General features: G+C 43.4%; 2 protein-coding genes across 2 annotated transcripts in view; one reads left to right on the top strand and one right to left on the bottom strand.

The window, feature by feature from the left end:
• rb1 (retinoblastoma 1) overlaps positions 1–23107 on the bottom strand; it is a 39168-nt gene that overhangs the window by 8374 nt on the left and 7687 nt on the right. The window contains exons 10-18 of the mRNA XM_023967930.2: positions 22577–22686; positions 22383–22457; positions 21046–21133; positions 20795–20911; positions 20440–20496; positions 20316–20347; positions 20083–20159; positions 19583–19800; positions 5066–5181 (exon numbers count right to left, since the gene is read on the bottom strand). Of these exons, the coding sequence (XP_023823698.1) occupies positions 5066–5181; positions 19583–19800; positions 20083–20159; positions 20316–20347; positions 20440–20496; positions 20795–20911; positions 21046–21133; positions 22383–22457; positions 22577–22686 (890 nt within the window). The remainder of the gene's footprint in view (positions 1–5065; positions 5182–19582; positions 19801–20082; positions 20160–20315; positions 20348–20439; positions 20497–20794; positions 20912–21045; positions 21134–22382; positions 22458–22576; positions 22687–23107) is intronic.
• LOC111950389 (lysophosphatidic acid receptor 6) lies at positions 7108–19432 on the top strand. Its single transcript, XM_070434280.1, is given in 4 exon segments — positions 7108–8304; positions 18807–18879; positions 18881–18930; positions 18932–19432. Coding segments are annotated over 4 exon segments (1647 nt in total). The 5' UTR covers positions 7108–7207; the 3' UTR covers positions 19359–19432.

The raw sequence follows: 23107 nt of genomic DNA, 5'->3' as shown, positions 1-23107 counted from the left end.
GTCACTTTAACCATACCTACATGTACATACTACCTCAATAAGCCTGACTAACCGGTGTCTGTATATAGCCTTGTTACTTATTTTCAAATGTCTTTTTACTGTTGTTTTATTTCTTTACTTACCCACCCACCCACACACACACTTTTTCCCCCGCACCATTGGTTAGAGCCTGTAAGTAAGCATTTCACTGTAAGGTCTACACCTGTTGTATTCGGCGCACGTGACAAATAAACTTTGATTTGATAGACTTGAAGTCATAAACAGCGCTGTGCCTCAAGCATTGCTAAGAGCTGCTGGCAAACGCAGTAAAGTTTGAATGAATGCTTACGAGCCTGCTGCTGCCTACCACCACTCAGTCAGACTGCTCTATCAAATATCAAATCATAGACTTAATTATAATAAACACAGAAATAAGAGCCGTAGGTCATTAATATGGTCAAATCCGGAAACAATAATTTCAAAAACAAAACGTTTATTCTTTCAGTGAAATAAGGAACAGTTCCGTATTTTATCGAAAAGGTGGCAACCCTAAGTCTAAATATTGCTGTTACATTTCACAACCTTCAATGTTATGTCATAATTATGTAAAATTCTGGCAAATTAGTTTGCAATGAGCCAGGCGGCCCAAACTGTTGCATATACCCCGACTCGGCGTGCAATGAACGCAAGAGAAGTGACACAATTTCCCTAGTTAATATTGACTGCTAACATGAATTTCTTTTAACTAAATATTCAGGTTTAAAAAAATACACTTCAGTGTATTGATTTTAAGAAAGGCAGTGGATGTTTATGGTTAGGAACATTTGTGCAACGATTGTGCTTTTGTTAAATCATCACCCATTTGGCGAAGTAGGCTGTGATTTGATGATTAATTAAACAGGCACCGCATTGATTATATGCAACGCAGGACAAGCTAGTTAACCTAGTAATATCATCAACCATGTGTAGTTAACTAGTGATTATGTGAAGATTGATTGTTTTTTTATAAGTTTAATGCTAGCTAGCTACTTACCTTGGCTCTTCTAGCTGCACTCGCGGAACAGGTGGTCAGCCTGCCACGCAGTCTCCTCGTGGAATGCAATGTAATCGGTCATAATCGATTACCGATTGTTATGAAAACTTGAAATCAGACATGCCGATTAATCGGTCGACCTCTAGTTTGAATAGCCTAAAAACGTAACATAGCCAGGGGACTAGGGCTGACCAATTATTCGACTGGTCGATTGTTTGGTCAATAGGCTGTTGGTCGACCGAGATTTTTTTTAGTCGAGCAGTACCGAAAATATATTTTATGGGACAAGAGACACCCATTTCATTCACGCCCATCTCAGTGAACTAATCCATTGAGGCAGAGACTAATCTATTGCAGAGGCTGCGGGGATGGCTCCGTCCAAGAAAGGGAGTGTGGCTGCACAATGCATGTCTCCCTCCAGAATGCACTCTCTCCCACCAATTTGTGCACATTCATTGTTTCATAACTTCATTGTGTGATTTGTTTGCGTTTGATTTAATGTTAATTCCTAATCTACAATGTTTGTTTGGTTACGGTAATGTCTGTTAATGCATTCAATACATTATATTATTCCTTTTACCGTTCTCATTGTCAGAGGGAGTGGACACGTTTGCAGAGCGCACAACCTATGCTACACCTGCGAGAAACAAGTTTTGGTTTATTTAATTATTTTTATGAGTTTGGTCAATTTAGTCATTCTATTTTGTTTGGAGCGCTCCAGTCAATGATGAGTAAGGACGTGCACCTGATTATGCATAGAAGTAGGCCTATAGGCTACCTGGTTTGCGTGCAAATGTAGGCCAATAAATGTTCCCATTTGGGGATCTGATGGTATTTCTGATTGGCTTAATGCACCACCACTAATGAGCTGTGGAGCTTCTCAAAGTAATGTTTTCTTCACCTCAAACAGCAAGCAAAGTCTGTTTTTACAGACATTGAGATATTTTTTTTATTTCACCTTTATTTAACCAGGTAGGCCAGTTGAGAAAACGTTCTCATTTACAACTGCGACCTGGCCAAGATAAAGCAAAGCAGTGCAACACAAACAACAGAGTTACACATGGAATAAACAAACGTACAGTCAATAACACAATAGAAAAAGTCTATATACAGTGTAAGCAAATTAGGTAAGATTAGGGAGGTAAGGCAATAAATAGGCCGTAGTGGCGAAGTAATTACAATTTAGCAATTAAAACACTGGAGTGAGAATGTGCAGAAGATGAATGTGCAAGTAAAGATACTGGGTGCAAAAGAACAAATAAAAAATAGCAATATGGGATGAGGTAGTTGGATGGGCTATTTACAGATGGGCTATGTACAGGTGCAATGATCTATGAGCTGCTCTGACAGCTGATGCTTAAAGTTAGTGAGGGAGATATGAGTCACCAGCTTCAGTGATTTCTGCAATTCGTTCCAGTCATTGGCAGCAGAGAACTGGAAGGAAAGGCGGCCAAAGGAAGAATTAGCTTTGGGGTGACCAGTGAAATATACCTGCTGGAGCGCGTGCTACGGGTGGGTGCTGCTATGGTGACCAGCGAGCTGAGATAAGGCTGGGCTTTACCTAGAAAAGACTTATAGATGACCTGGAGCCAGTGGGTTTGGCGACGAATATGAAGCGAGGGCCAGCCAACGAGAGCATACAGGTCGCAGTGGTGGGTAGTATATGGGGCTTTGGTGACAAAACGGATGCACCGTGATAGACCGCATCCAATTTGCTGAGTAGAGTGTTGGAGGTTATTTTGTAAATGACATCGCCGAAGTCGAGGATCGGTAGGATAGTCAGTTTTACGAGGGTATGTTTGGCAGCATGAGTGAAGGATGCTTTGTTGCGAAATAGGAAGCCGATTCTAGATTTAATTTTGGATTCGAGATTCTTAATGTGAGTCTGGAAGGAGAGTTTACAGTCTAACCAGACACCTAGGTATTTGTAATTGTCCACATATTCTAAGTCAGAACCTCAGAGTAGTGATGCTGACGGGCGGCAGGTGCGGGCAGCGATTGATTGAAGAGCATGCATTTAGTTTTACTTGCATTTAAGAGCAGTTGGAGGCCACGGAAGTGGTATTGTATGGCGTTGAAGCTCGTTTGGAGGTTAGTTAACACAGTGTCCAAAGAAGGGCCAGAAGTATACAGAATGGTGTCATCTGCGTAGAGGTGGATCAGAGAATCACCAGCAGCAAGAGCGACATCATTGATGTATACAGAGAAAAGAGTCGGCCCGAGAATTGAACCCTGTGGCACCCCCATAGAGACTGCCAGAGGTCCGAACAACAGGCCCTCCGATTTGACACACTGAACTCTATCTGAGAAGTAGTTGGTGAACCAGGCGAGGCAGTCATTTGAGAAACAAAGAATGACAATAACTCCTCAATGTTTTTGGAAAATCTTTCCTTTCGATAACCAATGTAATGCTCAGAGCTAGTGGAAACATAACATAGGCCTACTTGATTAATTCTTATCCCTTGAGCAAATAGCCTACAGCGCAGTCGGTCCCGAGCTCACTGGCACAGGAAACTGAGGGCTCAGTTAATAGTTGATACAATGTTTCAAGTTTCTTGCAGACAGGCCATGCGTAGCCAATGTGATTTATAGTATTTTTTTATTTTATATTTTAAATCAGGATACTTTTTTTACCTGCAGGCTACAGTGTTTTTATTTGTTGGCTTTATAGGCTATTTTTACATAGTTGGAAATAGATAGATTAACCAAATGAAATTGATTGAGATACAAAGACGTTATTATAAATTAAATGAAACTGTTCCACGAAAATGTGCATATGAAAACCATAACTGGCACACATAACGGTAGAAATGGTAAGATAAATTGGCATTCCACATGAGAAAGTTTACCGACTCCTTGTGTAGCCTATTACCGGCAACTTCAGGAGAGTAATGGCAGAATCTACAAAAGCCAGTAGGAGCGGGAGGAGAATGGTCGGGACAGCTTCAGTTCTCCCTCTTATGTTAATCTTGATCTCTGGCTCCCTCTTGAGTCATTTGTGTCATATGTCTTATTTCATCTAACAGTGGGCTTAAACCATCAGACAAGCTCAATGCATATATAGTATATATAGTTGATTTTATTGCATATATAGTTGATTTTATACACATAGGGTGTAATATGTTTTAAATTACAGTAAAACTTTTCCACTCAGATTTTTTTTATTATATATAATAATATATATATTATATTATAAAATTGTAGTGATTCACATGATTTCAGGATAAATCCAGCAGTTCCCTATGCTGGGTAGTGAATATCAAAGCAAACACTCAAACATGAGCACCACGGAGCCTTCAAAAGAACTCCGGGACAAAGTTGTGGAAAGGCAGATCAGGGGTTGGGTATAAAAAGATTTCAAAAGGCCTTAAATTAAGAAGTGGAAGGTGTATGGCACCACCAAGACCCTGCCGTCTGTCAAAACTGGATGACCGAGCAAGTAGGAGACTGATCAGAGAGGCTACCAAGAGTCCAAGAGTTTAATGCCAAGACTGGTCAAAATGTGCATGTGATAATATCTCAAGCACTCCACCAAATCTGGCATGTATGGTAGGGTGGAAAGAAGGAAGCCATTACACAAGAAAGCCCACCTTGAATGCAGTTTGAATTATGTAAAACTCTGGAGCTTCTGTAGCCATGTGTCAAAAAGTTGTGTGGTCTGATGAAACTAAAATTGAACTTTTTGGCCTGAATGCAAAGCGTTACATTTGGCGCAATCCCAACACATCACCCAAAGAACCCAATCCCTACTGTGAAGCATGATGGTGGCAGTATCATGTTATGGGGATGTTTCTCATCGTCTTATCAGGATAGAAGGGAAAATGAATGGAGCATTGTACAGAAAGGTCCTTGAGGAAAACCTGCTACCCTCTGCAAGAAAGCTGAAATGGGGACAGAAGTTCACCTTCCAGCATGACAACGATGTCTGGGGTGTAGACTTTTTATAGGCTCTGTAAACTACACATGAACAGTCAGTCTCCCCAGACATCATCATATTTCACAATGGGGACTGTGAATAAGGTGCGTTAGTGTCCGATGAGGGTGGGGACTTACAGGTCAGCTGCAGTGTGGTTGTGCTGTAGGGGCTGGTTGAGGGTGGCAGGGGGCTCTGCCTGCTCCACTGGACCCTCCTCACGGGTCCGTTTCAGCAGCTCAAACAGTGGCGAGTTCTGGGGAGAAACACACGGAACAGCATTCATTAGACAGGCACTACAGCATTTCACACATGCACAAACACAACACCAAGTAATACCAATTTCATGGAACTTGTTCCTAAAGCTCATAATCAACACAATGTACATTACACTATGTGCCTAAACGTTATTACATTATACCTTCATTATTGGCGATGTATTACATTATCAGAATTTATTACATTATAAATGCAAAAGTTATTACATTATCAGCAGCTATTACATTATTGGCATTTTATAACATCAGTTGCTACAGGGTTAACATCCCGTCCTCAAGCCACTGGTGATATTGGGTTTGACCTTTGGAACATGGACACTCCCTAAGCCTCTATGTATTAGATCTTATCAGACACACGTAATATTCAATTCAACTATATTCATACAAAAGGGTGGGTGTGTTTATGAAAGCAGGCCTACATGGTTATTTACGCTAAGACTTCACCAGGAACTCCACATTCAGTTGTTCCCCGTGCTATATGCAACATAAAGGCAGACAAACTTCCTGCGGCTGTTTGTCAAGCTGGATTTTGGGTCAAGATCAAAGGTATGACATTTATTGAACACTCRCATGCACGCCCACACTTGCACACAAATAGACGCATACAGCACGGTTCTGTATCGGAGTCAGTGAAAGCCGCACCTAGTCCCCTGCCTCATCTCGTTAGTCTGCAGGCTCAGGCTTGCCATCACTGGGACCTTCCCCTTCCTGTCGTTCTGAGGCAGCTGCTTCGGTGACGCCACTGACTCGAAAACAGCTCATGAAAGTACACTGGGCTCTGGGGCTGACAGGAAAGTATGACTTAACTGATTCCTTTCACCAAGCAGAGCCAAATGAAGACGTGCTCTGTTTGGGGGTAGGATAGCTCTTWGATATCAAACAAAATAAAGACAAAATAATACCCTACTACATTTCATTGCTTGATATAAATTTGATATTTTCATGATATCCTGACTGAATGCTAAGGGCACAAAAACACATATCTAGAGTTACTTCAGCCTTGGGATATAAAGGGTTAAAGATTACATTTTCAAAACAAACATCAAGAGGGAGAGAAAGTGAGCGAGAAAGACTGTAGGTGAAGGGGCTACATTGCTAAAGCTGTCAGATGTGGGCCGGCCTTGGAGGCGTGGTGGCCTACTCCTCCCAGTGTGTAAGCAAGCAGTCGGTTAAGCTTCAGTCTAAAAGGTAGAGCTTCAGAACAGAAGACTGACTCCACTGAACTTAAGGCTGCATCACCGGTGGACAGGCAGGCTGCAGCAGAGCCTCTGTCAGTTTCCAAGTGTAGGGTCAGTAGGAACACCATGCCCCCAAGGGCTGCAGCAGGAAGAGACAGGAAGAGGGCTGCCAGAGGCAAAGCAGGAGGCCGGGAGAGAGGGAGGGACCCAGAGGGGCAGCAGAAAGCCTCTCAGCTCACAGACCCGAGGAGAGGCACATGACTCCCCCCTCTTTCACTGGAGCAAGGAACACCACTGACTCTGGAGTGAGAGAAGAAAAACTCTCCAGACTCAGAAAAGACAACCTCAAGGCTGTTCACAAGAAGACCACAGGACATAAAAACAGACCTGGGATCTTACAATTACTTTAACTAGATACATCTTACTCCTGCCAATGGATTAACTGAGAGGACTGTTATCTTTTGGGATACTCGCACAGGTATTGACGGAGTTACTTGCTGTTCTTTTTAAAACGCTAGGCTTTCTGGAAAAGCAAGTTGACGGTGGTATTTGCATGAGAGCACATTATTATGCTTAAAAACCAGTGGATAGAATGAAAGTAATGGTGTACTTTTATGCTGGGGGATGAGGCTAAAGCTTAACTGGAAATTACATAGATAACATCAACGGATGTGTACCCCTGAAAATAAGGAAACTTATTTTGTACTCTATTCTTTGGAATTATCTTGTACAAGTGATCGCTGCTTTCCACATAAACTTTCYCATTTTTGTATTGACATTCATCAACACTCCCATCCTCCAAACCCTACACCAGTCCTCCCGAAAGATGTATAACAGCACTCTAGAGACTGATGGCATCAGTTCTTTAGGCTTGAGCCAAAACAACATGAGCTGCATTAAGAGTGACGGCTTCAAGTACACCATGTACACCTCAGTCTTCAGCCTGGTCTTCATAGTCGGGTTGCTTTTCAACATGGTCGCAGTCTACATCTTTGCCTGCACGCTGAAGCTGCGCAACGAGACCACCACCTACATGATGAACCTGGTGGTGTCCGACCTGCTCTTCGTCCTCACCCTGCCATTCAGGATCTTCTACTTCATCAACAGAGACTGGCCGTTCGGCAGGGTGCTCTGCCAGCTCTCAGTCTCCCTCTTCTACACCAACATGTACGGCAGCATCCTCTTCCTCACCTGCATCAGCGTGGACCGCTTCCTGGCCATCGTCTACCCATTCCGATCACAGGCGCTGCGGACAAAACGGAACGCCAAGCTGGCCTGCTGTGCCGTGTGGGTGTTGGTGCTGTCTGGCAGCCTGCCGACAGGCTTCCTCCTGGACACCACCTCGCTCAGAAACGAAAACTCAAATTCCTCCATCAACTACTGCTTCGAGAACTTCTCCAACAAGCAGTGGCAGTCCAGTCTGTCCAAGGTGGTGGTGTTTATTGAGACAGTGGGATTCCTGATTCCGTTGTTACTCAACGTCTTCTGCTCGGTCTCGGTCCTCCAAACACTGCGCCAGCCCCAGGCCATCAGCCGGGGCGGCCAGCTCAACAAGACGAAGATCCTGAGAATGATCGTGGTTCATCTTCTCATTTTCTGCTTCTGCTTCATCCCTTATAATGTCAATCTGGTGTTCTATGCCCTGGTCCGCACCAAGCTGCTGAAAGGCTGCATTGTGGAGTCAGTGGTGAGGACTATCTACCCTATCACCCTCTGCATTGCGGTCACCAACTGCTGTTTCGACCCAGTCATCTACTACTTTACATCTGAGACCATCCAGAACTCCATCAAACGGAAGTCGATGGCAGTTCGCAACAATAAGATGTCCGTGGGGCTTCAGACGGACACGCTGAAGAGCCAGAGCACCATGCAGAACAACCTGACGACTCTGAGAGAAAAAGTATTTCACAACGAATCCACTGTGTGACGTCACCACCCGAAGGTGCCACCTTGATGAGGCATCAATATTTCAGATGACTCAATTGTTGGTGCAACACACCCAGATGATCTAAAGCAAAAGATGGKAGATCGGTGGTCTGGAGTGGATTCTATAAGAACCATGGCATCACAGGAAGCAAGTGCAGTTGCATTAAGGGTACCCACTAAGTCCACTGACTGAGTGTTTTCRTGTTAAGGGCAATTCCACGGTAACAGTGACACTAACTAGGTTTCCATTCAATTGGCGAAAGATTTATGCAAATATTCTAAACATCTGCACAAATAAAATATGCGCATTTTCCCACCAGTGGTTCGTTTCCACCAAACAAACTGGTGGATAGATAGATCTCTCTCTCTCTCTGTGTAATGCCATACTGCACACAAAATGTAATTTCTCTTAATTTTCATGTACCGAATAAAAACCTAAAAAGTTCAAAGTGTTTCCATCGCATTTTCAACTCTACCGATAGTGGTCACAAAAACTGTTGCGTTAAATAGCAAATGCGTCTACTCTGGTCTTGGCACTTGTGCGCCAGCCAACAGCTGACAGAAACAGTGCGGTTAGGCTGTGCGGGTAGGCTAATCTATATGAGATTATTCTGGATAAGAGCGAGAATATTTTTGTAAAAACGGCAGTCAAGCAACGGTCATCATGCCACCAGAATAAGAGCCGTGATATTTACTGGAAAGAAGCGTGAAGATCAGGGTGCACTTTCACCACACTGAAGTTAATAATTGATTTAATCTGTAGCCTAATAAAACTGCATGGTTTCCCGAGTCGTTGTGGGAGGACCACACACACACACACACACACACCATATTATCGCGACTCCAAGTTTACTTCGATATGATGGTTATTATATCAACATTTGCGCATGAAGGCATTTCCACTGCCATTTCTCGTATAATTTGTTTTACAGACAGAAAAAGATCACGTAGAATGAACAAATTAAAAATCGGCAGAATGACAACACACACGTAGTGTGTCATTCTGTTACCAAACTTGGTATCTGCACGGTTCTTCAAGTAAATGTGTTTTTGTAAAATGTTCAGTGGAAATTGTTAAAAGTAGTCCTTGTGCATAGTTGTATGGTTTGTTTAAACTTGGCAATCATTGGTTTTTGTTTGACAAACATTTAAAGTGAAAAATATGAGTCTCAATGTCCCTCTGTTACCATGGAATTGCCCTTAAGGATTGCATCAATAGCGGTGTTGGCTGTCAGGGTTTTCCTACATGATACAGGTCTGGGCGGGAAACCCTGGAGTGTGGTGCTACGGATTTACAAAACAAAAAAAGTGTGAACATTTACCCACAACACACTTTGTGACTTGTCAAACAGTGACTGAGGTGTCTAAATGTGGCTCTATTGAAATACTTTATACCAGGCAGTGGTCAGTATTTTCCCTGCAACTTTAAGTACAGAATATTGTATAATAAACTAAAATAATGAAATAGCACTTTATAGAGCAACACATTTTTCTTGCACCCCCCGCACCAACAGTGATTGTGACACCAAAAAAAAAAAAATTAAAGCATCTATTTTGTTGAGTCACCAGAAGTGAACAGACGGTGGTAAATATGTATGATATTACCCAGGTTTACCTTTGCACGCCACATATTGATTTGTGGGTAATAAACAGAGTGAGATATTTAGGGCATTTTACAAAGACATGTGGTTATCAGTCCTTCAGGTTTATACCACCTCACTAGCGTGGCGATAACGTTCTCCCTTGCTCATATTAATCATACCACTGAACGACTAAATAGCTAGTGCAAACAGAAACCACCTCAAACCATTGCCAAGCATGACAAAGAACGCCTGAATTTAGAAAGATTTGAASGACAACTGAGTTTAGAAGGATTTGTTTGCTGTTGATACAGTTCATCATGCATGTGTTGAATCATTGTTTAATTAAGTTGAGTGTCACACCATAACTAAATCTCGCCTTCGAGACCATAACATTGAGTTCAGGGGGTGAAACAAAAACAAACTGAGTAAGAAAGTAGATTTAAGTCTGATCTAATGGGTTGCTGGGTGGCTATTTTACAACAAAAAATTGAAATAATGTATATTTGAGAAAACCAAAGAGAATAAGGCTATGAACACATTCTGGCCCTGTYGAGCAACATAGAATAGCTAGACGACCACAGCCAAGGACTGCTACCTGAAGAAAACTGTACTCCGACAACATCAGCCATGAGGGAAATGTGAGAAACATCTGGCCTCTGTTATACAGCCAGAGGACAGAGGTATGTGAAACTGACTAACTATGCCAGTGGTGGGTGGCCAAAATGTACCAAAGTCAACCAAAGTGAATACAACAATTATTCAAACCTCAATGATTATGGAAAAGAAAAACAGCTCAATTCTGTATTTTAGGGCATCAACATCTTATTCATATACTGAACAAAAATATAAAAACGCAACATGCAACAATTTTACTGAATTACAGTTCATATAAGGAAATCSATCAATAAGACCCTAATCTGTGGATTTCACATGACTGGGCAGGCGCACAGCCATGSGTGGGCCTGGGAGGGCATAGGCCCACCCACTTGGGAGCCAGGGACACCAACTGTGCCAGGGACACCCACAGGCCCAGCCAATCAGAATTAGTTTTGCGCCACAAAAGGGCTTTATCACAGACAGAAATACTCCTCCGTTTCATCAGCTGTCCGGGTGGCTGGTCTCTAGACGATCCCACAGGTGAAGAAGMCGGATGTGGAGGTCCCGGCCTGGCATGGTTTCATGTAGTCTGCRATTGTGCGGGCGGTTGGACGTACTTCCATATTCCCTAAAACGACGTTGGAGGCAGCTTATGGTAGAGAAATTAAGATTAAATTCTCTGGCAACAGCTCTGATGGACATTCCTGCAATCAGCAAGCCAATTGCATTCTTCCTCAACTTGAAACATCTGTGGCATTGTGTTGTGTGACAAAACTGCACATTTTAGAGTGCCATTTTATTCTCCCCAGCACAAGGTGCACCTGTGTAATGATCATGCTGTTTAATCAGCTTCTTGATATGCCACAACRSTCAGGTGGACGGATTATCTTGGCAACGGAGAAATGCTCACTAACAGGGATGTACATAAATTTGTGCACAAAATTTGAGAGAAATAAGCTTTTTGTGCGTATGGAACATTTCTGGGATATTTTATTTCARCTCATGAAACATGGGAATAACACTTTACATGTTGCGATTATATTTTTGCTCAGTATAGACTGGGTTTTAGCTGGGTAGTTCTGTTCAATAATTTTTTACCAAACCCATATCAGGGTTTCTTATSAACACTTTGTAAGGGGGGAGTCTTAGTGAAACACAAACTCCATACAGGGCATTCGGAAAGTATTCAGACCCCTTCACTTTTTCCACATTTTGTTACATTACAGCCTTATTCTAAAATGAWTTAAATTYGTTTTTTTACCCTMAAATCTACACATAATAAATAGCCAACAATGACAAAGCAAAAACAGGTTTAGAACTTTTAGCAAAAAACTGAAATATCACATTTACATAAGTATTCAGACCCTTTACTCAGTACTTTGTTGAAGCATCTTTGACAGCGATTACAGCTTCGAATCTTCTTGGGTATGACGCTACAAGCTTGGCACACCTGTATTTGGGGAGTTTCTCCCATTCTTCTCTGCAGATCCTCTCAAGCTCTGTCAGGTTGGAAGGGGAGCGTCGCTGAACAGCTATTTTCAGGTCTCTCCAGAGATGTTCGATCGGATTCAAGTCCGTGCTCTGGCTKGGCCACTCAAGGACATTCAGAGACTTGCATTGCACACTCCTGCATTGTTTTGGCTGTGTGCTTAGGGTCGTTGTCCTGTTGGAAGGTGAACCTTCGCCYCAGTCGGATGTCCGARCACTCAGGAGCAGGTTTTCATCAAGGATCTCTGTACTTTGCGTCGTTCATCTTTCCCTCAATCCTCACTAGTTTCCCAGTCCCTACCTCTGAAAAACATCYCCACAGCATGATGCTGCCACCACCATGCTTCACCGTAGGGATAATGCCAGGTTTCTTCCAGATGTGACGCTTGGCATTCAGGCCAAAGAGCTGAATCTTGGTTTCATCAGACCAGAGAATCTTGTTTCTCATGGTCTGAGAGTCCTTTAGGTGCCTTTTTGCAAACTCCAAGCAGGCTGTCATGTGCCTTTTAATGAGTGGCTTCCATCTGGCCACTTTACCATAAAGGCCTAATCAGTGGAGTGCTGCACAGATGGTTGTCCTTCTGGAAGGTTCTCCCATCTCCACAGAGGAACTCTGGAACTCTGTCAGAGTGACCATCGGGTTCTTGGTCACCTCCCTAACCAAGACCCTTCTCACCCGATTGCTCAGTTTGGCCGGGCGGCCTGCTCTACGAAGAGTCTTGGTGATTCCAAACTTCTTCCATTTTAGAATGATGGAGGCCACTGTGTTCTTGGGGACCTTCAATGCTGGAGAAGTGTGTTGGTACCCTTCCCCAAATCTGTGCCTCGACACAATCCTGTCTCGGAGCTCTAAGGACAATTCCTTCGACCTCATGGCTTGGTTTTTGCTCTGACATGCAACTGTGRGACCTTATATAGACAGGTGTGTGCCTTTCCAAATCATGTACAATCAATTGAATWTACCACAGGTGGACTCCAATAAAGTTGTAGAAACATCAAGAATGATCAATGAAAACACCTGAGCTCAATTTCGAGTCTCATAGCAAAGGGTCTGAATACTTATGCAATCAAGTTATTTCAGTTATTTTTTTTTTTTTTTACTGTTTTCGCTTTGTCATTATGGGGTATTGTGTGTAGAGTTAAGAGGATTGAGTGTCTCGGTGTCGGATAGATTTGAACTCGGTCTTGACTCTGTCCTGGACAGTGAGGAAACGTAACATCTTCCAGAGACCAGCGGAGTAAAAAAAGAAAAATGATCAGCTTCMATGCAGTAAGAGCATAAACCCGCTTCGCCAAATAGACACACTCCTTTCTTGAAACAATACCTGCAGTCCTTATACCTATTATAGACATGTTTGCGCAGTGGTGAACCTATTGGACCTCCAGTGTGTGACAAGTTTGTGATGCTTAAAGGACAGCAACGGTAATACCAGCGCACTCATGTAGGAGTGCACTTTTTGTAAACCACAAAGGGCCAGTGGTGTATTGGAGGCTATACGCAGGTATAAACACTTTTTTTTATGGGCATTGCATATACTCACTTAATCCCCACTAATACACATCAAAGTAGTGTAGTGGAGGTATATGACTTAMCAATTATGTAGTACATTAGAGAAATCATGCACAAAGTAACCTACACAATCGTCAAGTGCATTAAATATATTCACGTGTGCCGCACACGGCCTCATTTCTGCGGAATATCATCTGCAGGCAGCAAGAGCACTCAACTGGTTTTGGCATGGAGCAGCTCACAGAAGAATGACATTGGTAGCTGGTGGGGTAGTTATGAAAGACGTTTCAACGTACGATATTTACCAGTAATTGCTAACTTAGGCAACAATGGGTATGCAAACCAGGTATTGAAAAAGTTTAGTCCTAAATCTTGGTTAGTAGGCTATTTGTGATGTCCAATTCAGTCATCATGCCTGGTTTGCATCAGAAGCGTAGGCATGGTGGGCACAGGCCAACCCACTGGGGAGCCAGGCCCACCCAACCAGATTGGSCAAAAATAATATAAATTCTTCCCAGAACTCAAATGTTCTCCTGGTGTAGTTTAAGCATTGTTGTGGACTTAGAAAGAAAAAAAAAATGTGAAAAATATAGGATACTTCACACAGGGTGCTTTCCTTCACTGGGGAGGCTGTTTGGGAAATTTTGGGCAAAATGTTTGTATACCCATTTCTCCAGGTGCCACTACACCACTGCATAGGGCCGATGGAAAGACAGCAGGCGCACACAGCATGATGATATAGGATAAGCAGTCCATTCACTCTGCCACTAGGTCCCAATCACAAGAACAGAAACACACAACCCTTAGGCTAAGCATTTCCTAATCTTAAATGTACAACTAATTATAATCATGGTCTTGCATTGGACTCACATTTTACTGGTCTCAGTTTTTACTGACCCCTCGTCCCCCTCCCGGTTTTGAATCRGTCTCTGACAACTCTGGCACAACTCTGGCATGGTACGTTTACCAACATATCTTCTTATAGTAAAGCCAGTGTTGTGTTAGAGTCCGAATCAAGACTAAGACCGGGGGTGGGGGGGACAAGGGGACCAAGGCAAAGTCAAGACCAGAAAAATGTGAGTCCAATACAAGACCATGATTGTGATGTTGTCAAATCACCACCACAAGAGTTCAAAATGTCCAGTATTTCTGTGTTCATATTTCAGAACAACATATGGATTCTTTAGACATTCAGAATAGTGAATAAATGCTGCTGAGGAAAAATAGAGMCACTCTACAAATTATTACYAACCCAAACACRCATTCAGAGAATGGCTAAGGATTTATAAAATACTAATAATATTACTTTCAATGATGTTCTGATTTAATATCTTGTTGTTGGATTAAGGATTAACACTGAAGAGAAAAAATGATTTTTCTTCAGTGGTCTCTGGGGAGTTAAATCAACCATTGGCTCGGTCATCAGAAGCTAGATAGAAGGCATCTGCCATTCAACAGTATTAGGGCAGAATTTTGGAGTGACAGTGGAATCAACCAATCACATTGACTTGTAATGGGTGGGACAGTTTTTACAGAAACATAAGGAAACTTCTCCCTTCTTGAAGGCCAACAGGTCTCTGACAAAAGCGAGCAGTAGTTCTCCCACARTCTAGCTAGCTAGCTTTWGTTGTAGGCTAGWTTGCAGCGGCTGCAGCAGGTGTTATCGAAGAGGATATTGTTCCTAATTTGTTAGCGTCGCACTTTACAAGAATAACTTAATAATCATCTGGTGAGTGGAACCGTTTTTTTTATTGCTGCTCACTTGCTGTATTTAAAACTTTAGTTCCCTGGTTACTTTGTGTGCTGAATGTGATTTTATTTTTGCTAAGGGAAGTATTCACTGCAATGGTTGTAATAGCCTGATGGTTGTGTTTTTGGTTTCTTATGATTAGGATCTACTGTTTTTTTATGTCTGAGTGAATGAGCTGCTTATCCTTTAACATCATGCTGTGTGTGACTGAGGTCTTTCTACAAAAAGTGCCCTCTCCTACATGGAGTGCGCTGGTATTACAGTCGCTTTCACACACATCCTTTGACATGTCACTGTTGTTGCTTTTGGTGATAGTGATGGCTTTAGGCTACCATAGGTTGTGTAAGCAGTGTGGTTGTGAGTAGCATTATGCATGTGGGTGCCATCTCTGAGAGTGGCAGCCCGAAGCTCAGCCTCAGGTCGGGTTGATTCAGTTGGGCACATTAAGTGATGCTATGTTTCTGTACTTTTTTGTGATTTTGGTACATACATGTTCCCCMCACTGAAGGTCTAATAGCCACAGTTAACCACTRCGCAAACATGTCTATAATAGATACACTTCCCATTTCCCTCCGTCTCCCCTTATGAATAGTGAGCGGGCAACTTTCAAATCATTTCCCTACTCTTCCCTACCAGCTAACCAAGGAAATTCTGACGAGCATGACAAAGTTTGAGGATATTTTTTTGACAAAAAGTAAAGAACAGTAAATGTTATGAGTTAAGTAGGAGGTCCAGGTTTCAATAAGCGATAAGATATATATTTGGCCTGGCAAAATGGTTTTATGCGCTGACAATGGTAGCTAATAATTACTGTATGAGTTCTACTCCGCTGGTCTCAGGAAGAAATTACGTCTTCTCATTGTCTGAGACGGCGTCAAATTATGTACAAACGTATCTGACCCCGAGACACTCGATGTGRTCTCGAGACCGGTCGAGGGTTACAACACTGCTCTCAGCTGTAAGAGCACCATGCAGTCAGTGTGAGCAACAAACAGTCCCTGCTTTCCTGATTGGTTGTTAACCCCCAGTGCCCTATCTGACAGACACACAGTGCTCTCCTTCTGGTCCAAGCACACCAAGACAGTCGTGAAGAGGGCACGGCAAAATCTATTCCCCTCAGAAGACTGAAAAGATTTGGCATGGGTCCTCAGATCCTCAAAAGGTTCTACAGCTACACCATCGAGAGCATCCTGACTGGTTGCATCACTGCCTGGTATGGCAACTGCTCGGCCTCYGACCGCAAGGCACTACAGACGGTAGAGCGTACGGCCCAGTACATCACTGGGGCCAAGCTTTCTGCCATCCAGGACCTCTATACCAGGCGGTGTCAGAGGAAGGCCCTAAAAATTGTCAGACTCCAGCCACCCTGGTCATAGACTGTTCTCTCTGCTACCGCACGGCAAGCTGTACCAGAGCGCCAAGTCTAGGTCCAAGAGGCTTCTAAACAGCTTCTATCCCCAAGCCATAAGAATCCTGAACATCTAATCAAATGGCCACCCAGACTATTTGCATTGCCCCCCCCCCACACTACTCTCCGTTGTTATCTATGCATAGTCACTTTAATAACTCTACCTACATGTACATATTACCTCAACTAACAGGTGCCCCCACACATTGACTYTATACCAGTAGCCCCTGTATATAGTCTCGCCATTGTTTTTTACTGCTGCTCTTTAATTACTTGTTACTTTTATTTCTTATTTTTATTCATTTTTTTTTTTTGCTGCATTGTTGGTTAGCGGCTCGTAAGTAAGCATTTCACTGTAAGGTCTACACCTGTTGTATTCGGCACAGGTGACTAATACAATTTGATTCTCTACTCATCTGATGGGAAGGATTGTGAAACAAAAGCAGACTAGTGAGAACACGTCGGTGTGGGAAAAGTACGGTATGCAGACTCTAGTTTGGCTTTGGCACCAATCCTCAAACATACAAGGTGAGGTAAATCTGATACAAGTCAAATAAGCCTAAACATCCACAAATAACACTGGAAGAGTGATAGGAGGTTGTTTCTGTCAGGTACAGTACTCAGATAACAGCCTTATTAAAAACACTGACACTTCAACTGCATAGAATGTGTAGATTGAGATAGAAGATAAGACAATTTCCCTCTGGTGCCTGTTATGTGGAGACTTTCCTAGCAGCTCCAGGATATTGACTTGTAATACCATACCACTTAACAGGTCAATGACACCACAGAGGTTGTCTGGGAGTTGGGCCAGTGACAGTGAGGAGGTTAAACATCACTATTGATTCAGTGTGACCAGAGAACATTGAATTAGTGTGTGTGTTGGAGAGAGAATGAATGTACAGTATGTATTTGGGAATTAAGGTGTCCATACATGAGCGTAAACTGATATGAAACGGTTACCGTAGCCTCTCCATTTCAAAATGGACCAAGACCACAGAAAAATCWAACCAAGCATCATTTCACTATAGGACAGAGGCTGGACACCAATACGCCACTGACCATCAGTCTAATGGCGTAAGAGAATTTGGATCACAATTTTTCTGAAACATAAGGTAATGTGCTCCTTTCCTCAATATCTGCTCAAAGATGACTCTTTACACACACAATTCCTGTAGCCTCCMAAAAAATTGGAAGTGTCATTCAAGATTGTTTTCCTGCATGGGATTTATAATAACYACAACATACAAATATAAACAACGTCTCTGAGGAAACTATTGAGATGTTGCACAGCTAAGAATATTAGGCTGTAGAGGTTGTAGTCTATAGAGGTTGAAAGGATTGTGTAAGAGTTCCTTTTCCAATAGGAAGGAGAGACACTTAGGATACGGGTTGTTCTCTAGGTTAACATGGAGGAACCACATCAGCATTTCTAAATATTTTCTCTGCCTGGAGCAGGTGCTTCAGGATCTCTGACAGACACACAATAGTACAGGAGGAATTTGACTGCCATCTTCTTTCCCAGTAAATCACTGAGACAAACTSCAGATAGTCCTACAGGTAGACACGTGATCCCTTTACAATACAGATGATTATCATGGAAATTAAAATGCAAATCAACCACTAACAAAAGGAATGATTCTTTTCTACAGGACATTGAAGTTAATTACACACCTTACAGGCATAGTGTGTTTTAGTAGGGAGAACAGTTACTGGGATGGAAATTACCCTGAAATAGCCCATGTGTGTGCGCTTGTGAGCTGTAGACTTTTCAGGTCCCATCCGGCACATTCAACACACCACAGCTGTGCCAGCAGACCGCTCTCTAGATCACCGGCTCTCTAGATCACCGGCTCTCTAGATCACCGGCTCTCTAGATCACCGGCTCTCTAGATCACCGGCTCTCTAGATCACCGGCTCTCTAGATCACCGGCTCTCTAGATCACCGATGTGCAAATATTGAAATACCATAAAGTACCAGACATAAAAGATGAAAGTCTATCTAATTTAATATTTGGTATACCTGTCACATGTTAACTGCTGGTACAGTATTCTGCCCTATTTTCCTTCGTATTTCCTTCATTTTCTCCCCAGACATGAGGGAGACAAAGCAATGAGCCGCCACTGGAAAGACCAAAGCTATCCATGGATTTGACGAACCAGACAGACGTGGTGGACCTTCTTCCTGGTCTGCATGGCCGTGGAYCGTTATGTTGCTGTAGTGCATCCTCTGATGACACCACCTTGCAGGCTGTGTGCTGCGGCTGCTGAGCGGAGGGATCTGGTGCGGCCCACCACCACCACCAGCCCTGTCTTTTAGACCCGTCGTCCCAAAGCCAGCGCTCCTTTATCCTCGTGGCTCTGTGTCTGGTGCAGGGTGTCTTCCTGCTGCTACTCTTCAGCTACTGCAGCGTGGTGCGCCAGCCTCGACACTGCTCCCGCTCGCAGCACCGCAGCCRCCAGCGCACCCTCACCTACTGGGTGCTGGGGGTCTTCCTGCTCTGCTTCGTCCCCTACCACCTCAACCTGCTGGGCCACACCCTGACCCACGTGGGCCTGCTGCCCAGCTGTGGCCTGGCTCAGGCCACCAATGCTCTGCACCTAGTGGTGTTGTCCCTGGCCAGCTCCAACCGCTGCCTCAACCCACTCATCTACTACTTCTCCTGCAGCCTGGTGCATAGGGAGCCCAACAGCAGCACAGGCAGCTGCCAATGATGACCAATGCTGAGGTTGCCCCCAGAGAGAATGTCGATTCTATTACAGTACAATCTATAAATGCAGAAACAAGTCCCCCTGACATCAATAAAACCAAGCACTGCTCTGGTAGCACTGGCTTGGAGGTGTTAAACTGCTGATAGAAAGTGAATGCAACCTGGCCTTGAGTGCTGCAGTTATGTCATAATGTAACGTGGTGATAAGACTTGCTGTGTGTGACCTACCTCCCTCCAGGCGATGGTCTCCATGATGAGGTGTTCGCAGCGCTCCAGGTGCTTGACGATGTCTTTGCTCAGGCTGGGCTCAGCCTTGATGAAGCTTTCGATGACCTTGTAGAAGTCAAACGCTGTCAGCTGGAACACGTCCAGGATCCATGGGAAGCACAGGTCCGTCTCCACAGGAACGCCACCGTTGCTGTAGCCACTGTTCTTGAAGGTGCTCCCTGATTGGAGGACAACAGAGGCAGTGAAATCATGACTCATAGCTCATCTGTGTTATATTGATTATGATYCTGTTTAGAAATGTTATTAAAAGGGAAGTAGTTACAACTAATGACAGAATGCAGTGTAACATATATGCATGTTGCTAATTCTATTAAATACTATTAGAGTGTCCTATGAGAAGTGAGTATATGGAAATTAAAGGCTGGTAGAATAATCTATACGTTCATCCAGACGACTGCATCCATTAGCAGTGAGTGAATGTGGCTTTTGAAGAAACTCACCACCATAGGTTGCCATGACGACCTCCAAAGCGCAGGCCAGGAGCGAGGTGTGGAATGTGGAGTCATTGAGTAGTTTACTGGAATGGAAATCACATGATTTAGGTCAGGGAAATTGGCAGTACACTGCGGTATAAATTCTGCAGCTATATTATTCAAATGTTTGCTTGTTGAGAGTAATTAAAGAGCAAATCCTTTTAATTCTGGTGAGATGAGCACATTGTTCTCTTGCATACCTGAAATTCTGCACCGACAGCCTTTTCTCTTCCTATTTGGGAAAAATTGATTTTTCAGAATTTGTCAGACATTTCAGAAAATATGGAGGTAGAACCGAAATAGGAATAAGACCAGGTCATTTACCGATTTCAGCATGGACTCCATGACTCTGTAATACAACCGGATGCCAAGGGTGAACCTCTGACGAAAATAAGGAAAAGACATGAATGAGTTTATGACTACACAGTGTCCTATAGTGTGATCTGCCTGCACTGTATCATGGGGTGAGTTTATGACTAGTGTCCTATAGTGTGATCTGCCTGCACTGTATCATGGGGTGTGGTGTATCAACCAAACATTACACACCAGTTTCACAAGGTATTATTTCTGTCAGGTCTCAAAGTGGGAAAACCCTCTGTATGAACAGTTTATACCACCCCCCTTGTCTCAAGTAGTGCAATTCCTCTGTATAGTGTGCTGTATTTAAGCCAGGTGGTACCTGTTTGCCCAGCCCCACACAGCGTGGTCCCACAGCCTGACCAAACCTCTGGCTGAACAGCAGACCCAGACTCTCCACACGCTGCAACACCTCCTCTGTTGGGTCCACTGTGCAGTTCTGTCACAACAACAAGAAGGGAAGGAGGAGAACGTTAAAAGGGCAGGAACATGCCCCCAAAATGACTTGAGCTATATGATTCAATGGGAAGGCAGGTGAGGTTAACCCTTAAACACAGGCGTGGTGAAACGTACCTTGAAATACACTGCCAGGTTGGAAGAGGGCTGGTCGCCAGAGGTGRTGAGATCGACCCTCAACTGTGCGATGGAGTTCATGGCAGCTCTGCAAAGACATGGGGTGAAACACACATGATGAATATAATGGTAGGACTCTACGAGACAGAAACTGTTTAATCAACTGACATGCTGATTAGAATGGGCACACGCGTGTATCCACGTGCGCATGTTAATTTTGTCGATCCACAGACGCGATCAGGACACTGGTTGAAATATAAAAACAAACTCTGAACCAACTACATTGTTGTCAAGTTGTCCTGGAATGTAAATATTGTGTTGTTATTAAGATCGTTGTAGAATTTTGACCTATTTTGAGTCACACAATTGTGTGTTCTCTACTCCGACAATTAATCCACAGATAAAAGGGGAAACCTAGTTAGTTTCTAGTAATCTCGCCTCCTTCRGTCTTCTTCTGTGGACTTTATACGGCGGTTGGCAACCAACTTGAAGGTGCATTATCTCCACCAACTGGACTGGAGTGTGGACCTCAGTTCATTTTCCAATCACCCACAAGTTCTATTTTAGAGTCTGGCTACGCAGACGCTCGTTGACGTGTGCGAGAAGTTTGGATGAAATGATTAACTTGTACATTTATTTTGCAACGTGGTCAACATGTGACTTGTATACMTTTCTAGGGACACAAGATTTAACACTAATTTTTGAAAAGCTGAAGTTAGCAGGAGTGTGAAACATCTACACAGGACTAAAATCCAAAGCCATGAACTGAGTCATTTGTGTGTGATTTTCAACCCCTGACCCTGCAGAGTGATTGACGGCGGTGTTGGTTTTTTCACCTTGTCGGCTCAGGGATTCGAACCAGCATCCTTTCAGTTACAACGCTCTAACCACTAGGCTACCTGCCGCACAAATGAAAACACGCGAGAGCCACGTCAAAATATCAAAGCAGATCTCTCCTTGTGGTATTCGGGGTAACATGAACTGATACATATAGATTTACAGACTCAACGCACACCCATACAGGTAATCCCATTTATAAAGAGAAGAGGTTGAAGTAATTAAGAACCYATTTCATATCGCCAGGGTTTTTCTATCAATAGTTTCTGCTTAATACACATGACTTTGGGAAGGCAAAACTACCTATCAAACATCATAGGTAAGTAAGCCTTGTTTGAGMMAGAACAGCCCATAGGGCAGGAGCTCCTTGTTGTGTAGTGTGAAGCGGTTGATGTGCAAGTACACCCCCCTGGACAGGACTCTCAAACATCATAGGAGTAAGTATCTGTTGGTCCARGTGAACACGCTGTTCAAGCCAGTGGAGGTCAGACGGGGCTCACCTGACAGGCGTCTGTGGGGGGATGAGAACAACATCTTCTGACAGGTTCTTCCTTGGTGTCCTTTCCATCTGCATTCTGAGAGGAGAAGTGAGGGGACATTATACACTATAAAGTACTAGGTATAGCGAGACTTTCTTTGTCAGAGAAAATACTTCAAAAATTATGTAAACATCATTACTTGTGGTTCTACTTACGGTTCTACTTTGGGAGTGAGAAGGGTCTCGTCATTATCCAAGAACAGCCTACTGTCAAAGTCTCTACTCTTGAAGTAGAGTTCCTCATACTGCTTGTTGAGGTCAATCGCCTGAAACGTCAACAGGAGGTCAAGACAGGAATTCAATAACATCATGGGTATTCCAGGTCAATTTCACAATTACATAGAAACTGCAGCACTTTAGTATAAAGRTATGGTTTCGTGTTGAGGGGGTGGAAAAGACCTCTACCATGACGATTTAGGCAGACTGCCACCATGAATCATAATACCCATGACTGGAGACCATTCGTTATCGAGTCGTTACGGCAAACCAACATCACACGTCAATGTAGCTACTGTCCTGGCAGAGATCGGATAAATAGCCTATTAAACCGCAGTCTTTGTCAATCCTTGTGACTGTTTCCTGGCTACTGGGGAAATAGTCCTGAATTAAAACAAATCGTTGTCAATTCAAAGTCAATATTAACACCTATTTCTTCTCCATACCTGTCCCTGTAATATACTGTCCTGA

The sequence above is a fragment of the Salvelinus sp. IW2-2015 genome, linkage group LG23 (genome assembly GCF_002910315.2).
Source record: "Salvelinus sp. IW2-2015 linkage group LG23, ASM291031v2, whole genome shotgun sequence".
Lineage (NCBI taxonomy): Eukaryota > Metazoa > Chordata > Actinopteri > Salmoniformes > Salmonidae > Salvelinus > Salvelinus sp. IW2-2015.
Note: the sequence above shows the minus strand (reverse complement) of the source record. Positions and strands in the feature narration are given on the sequence as shown.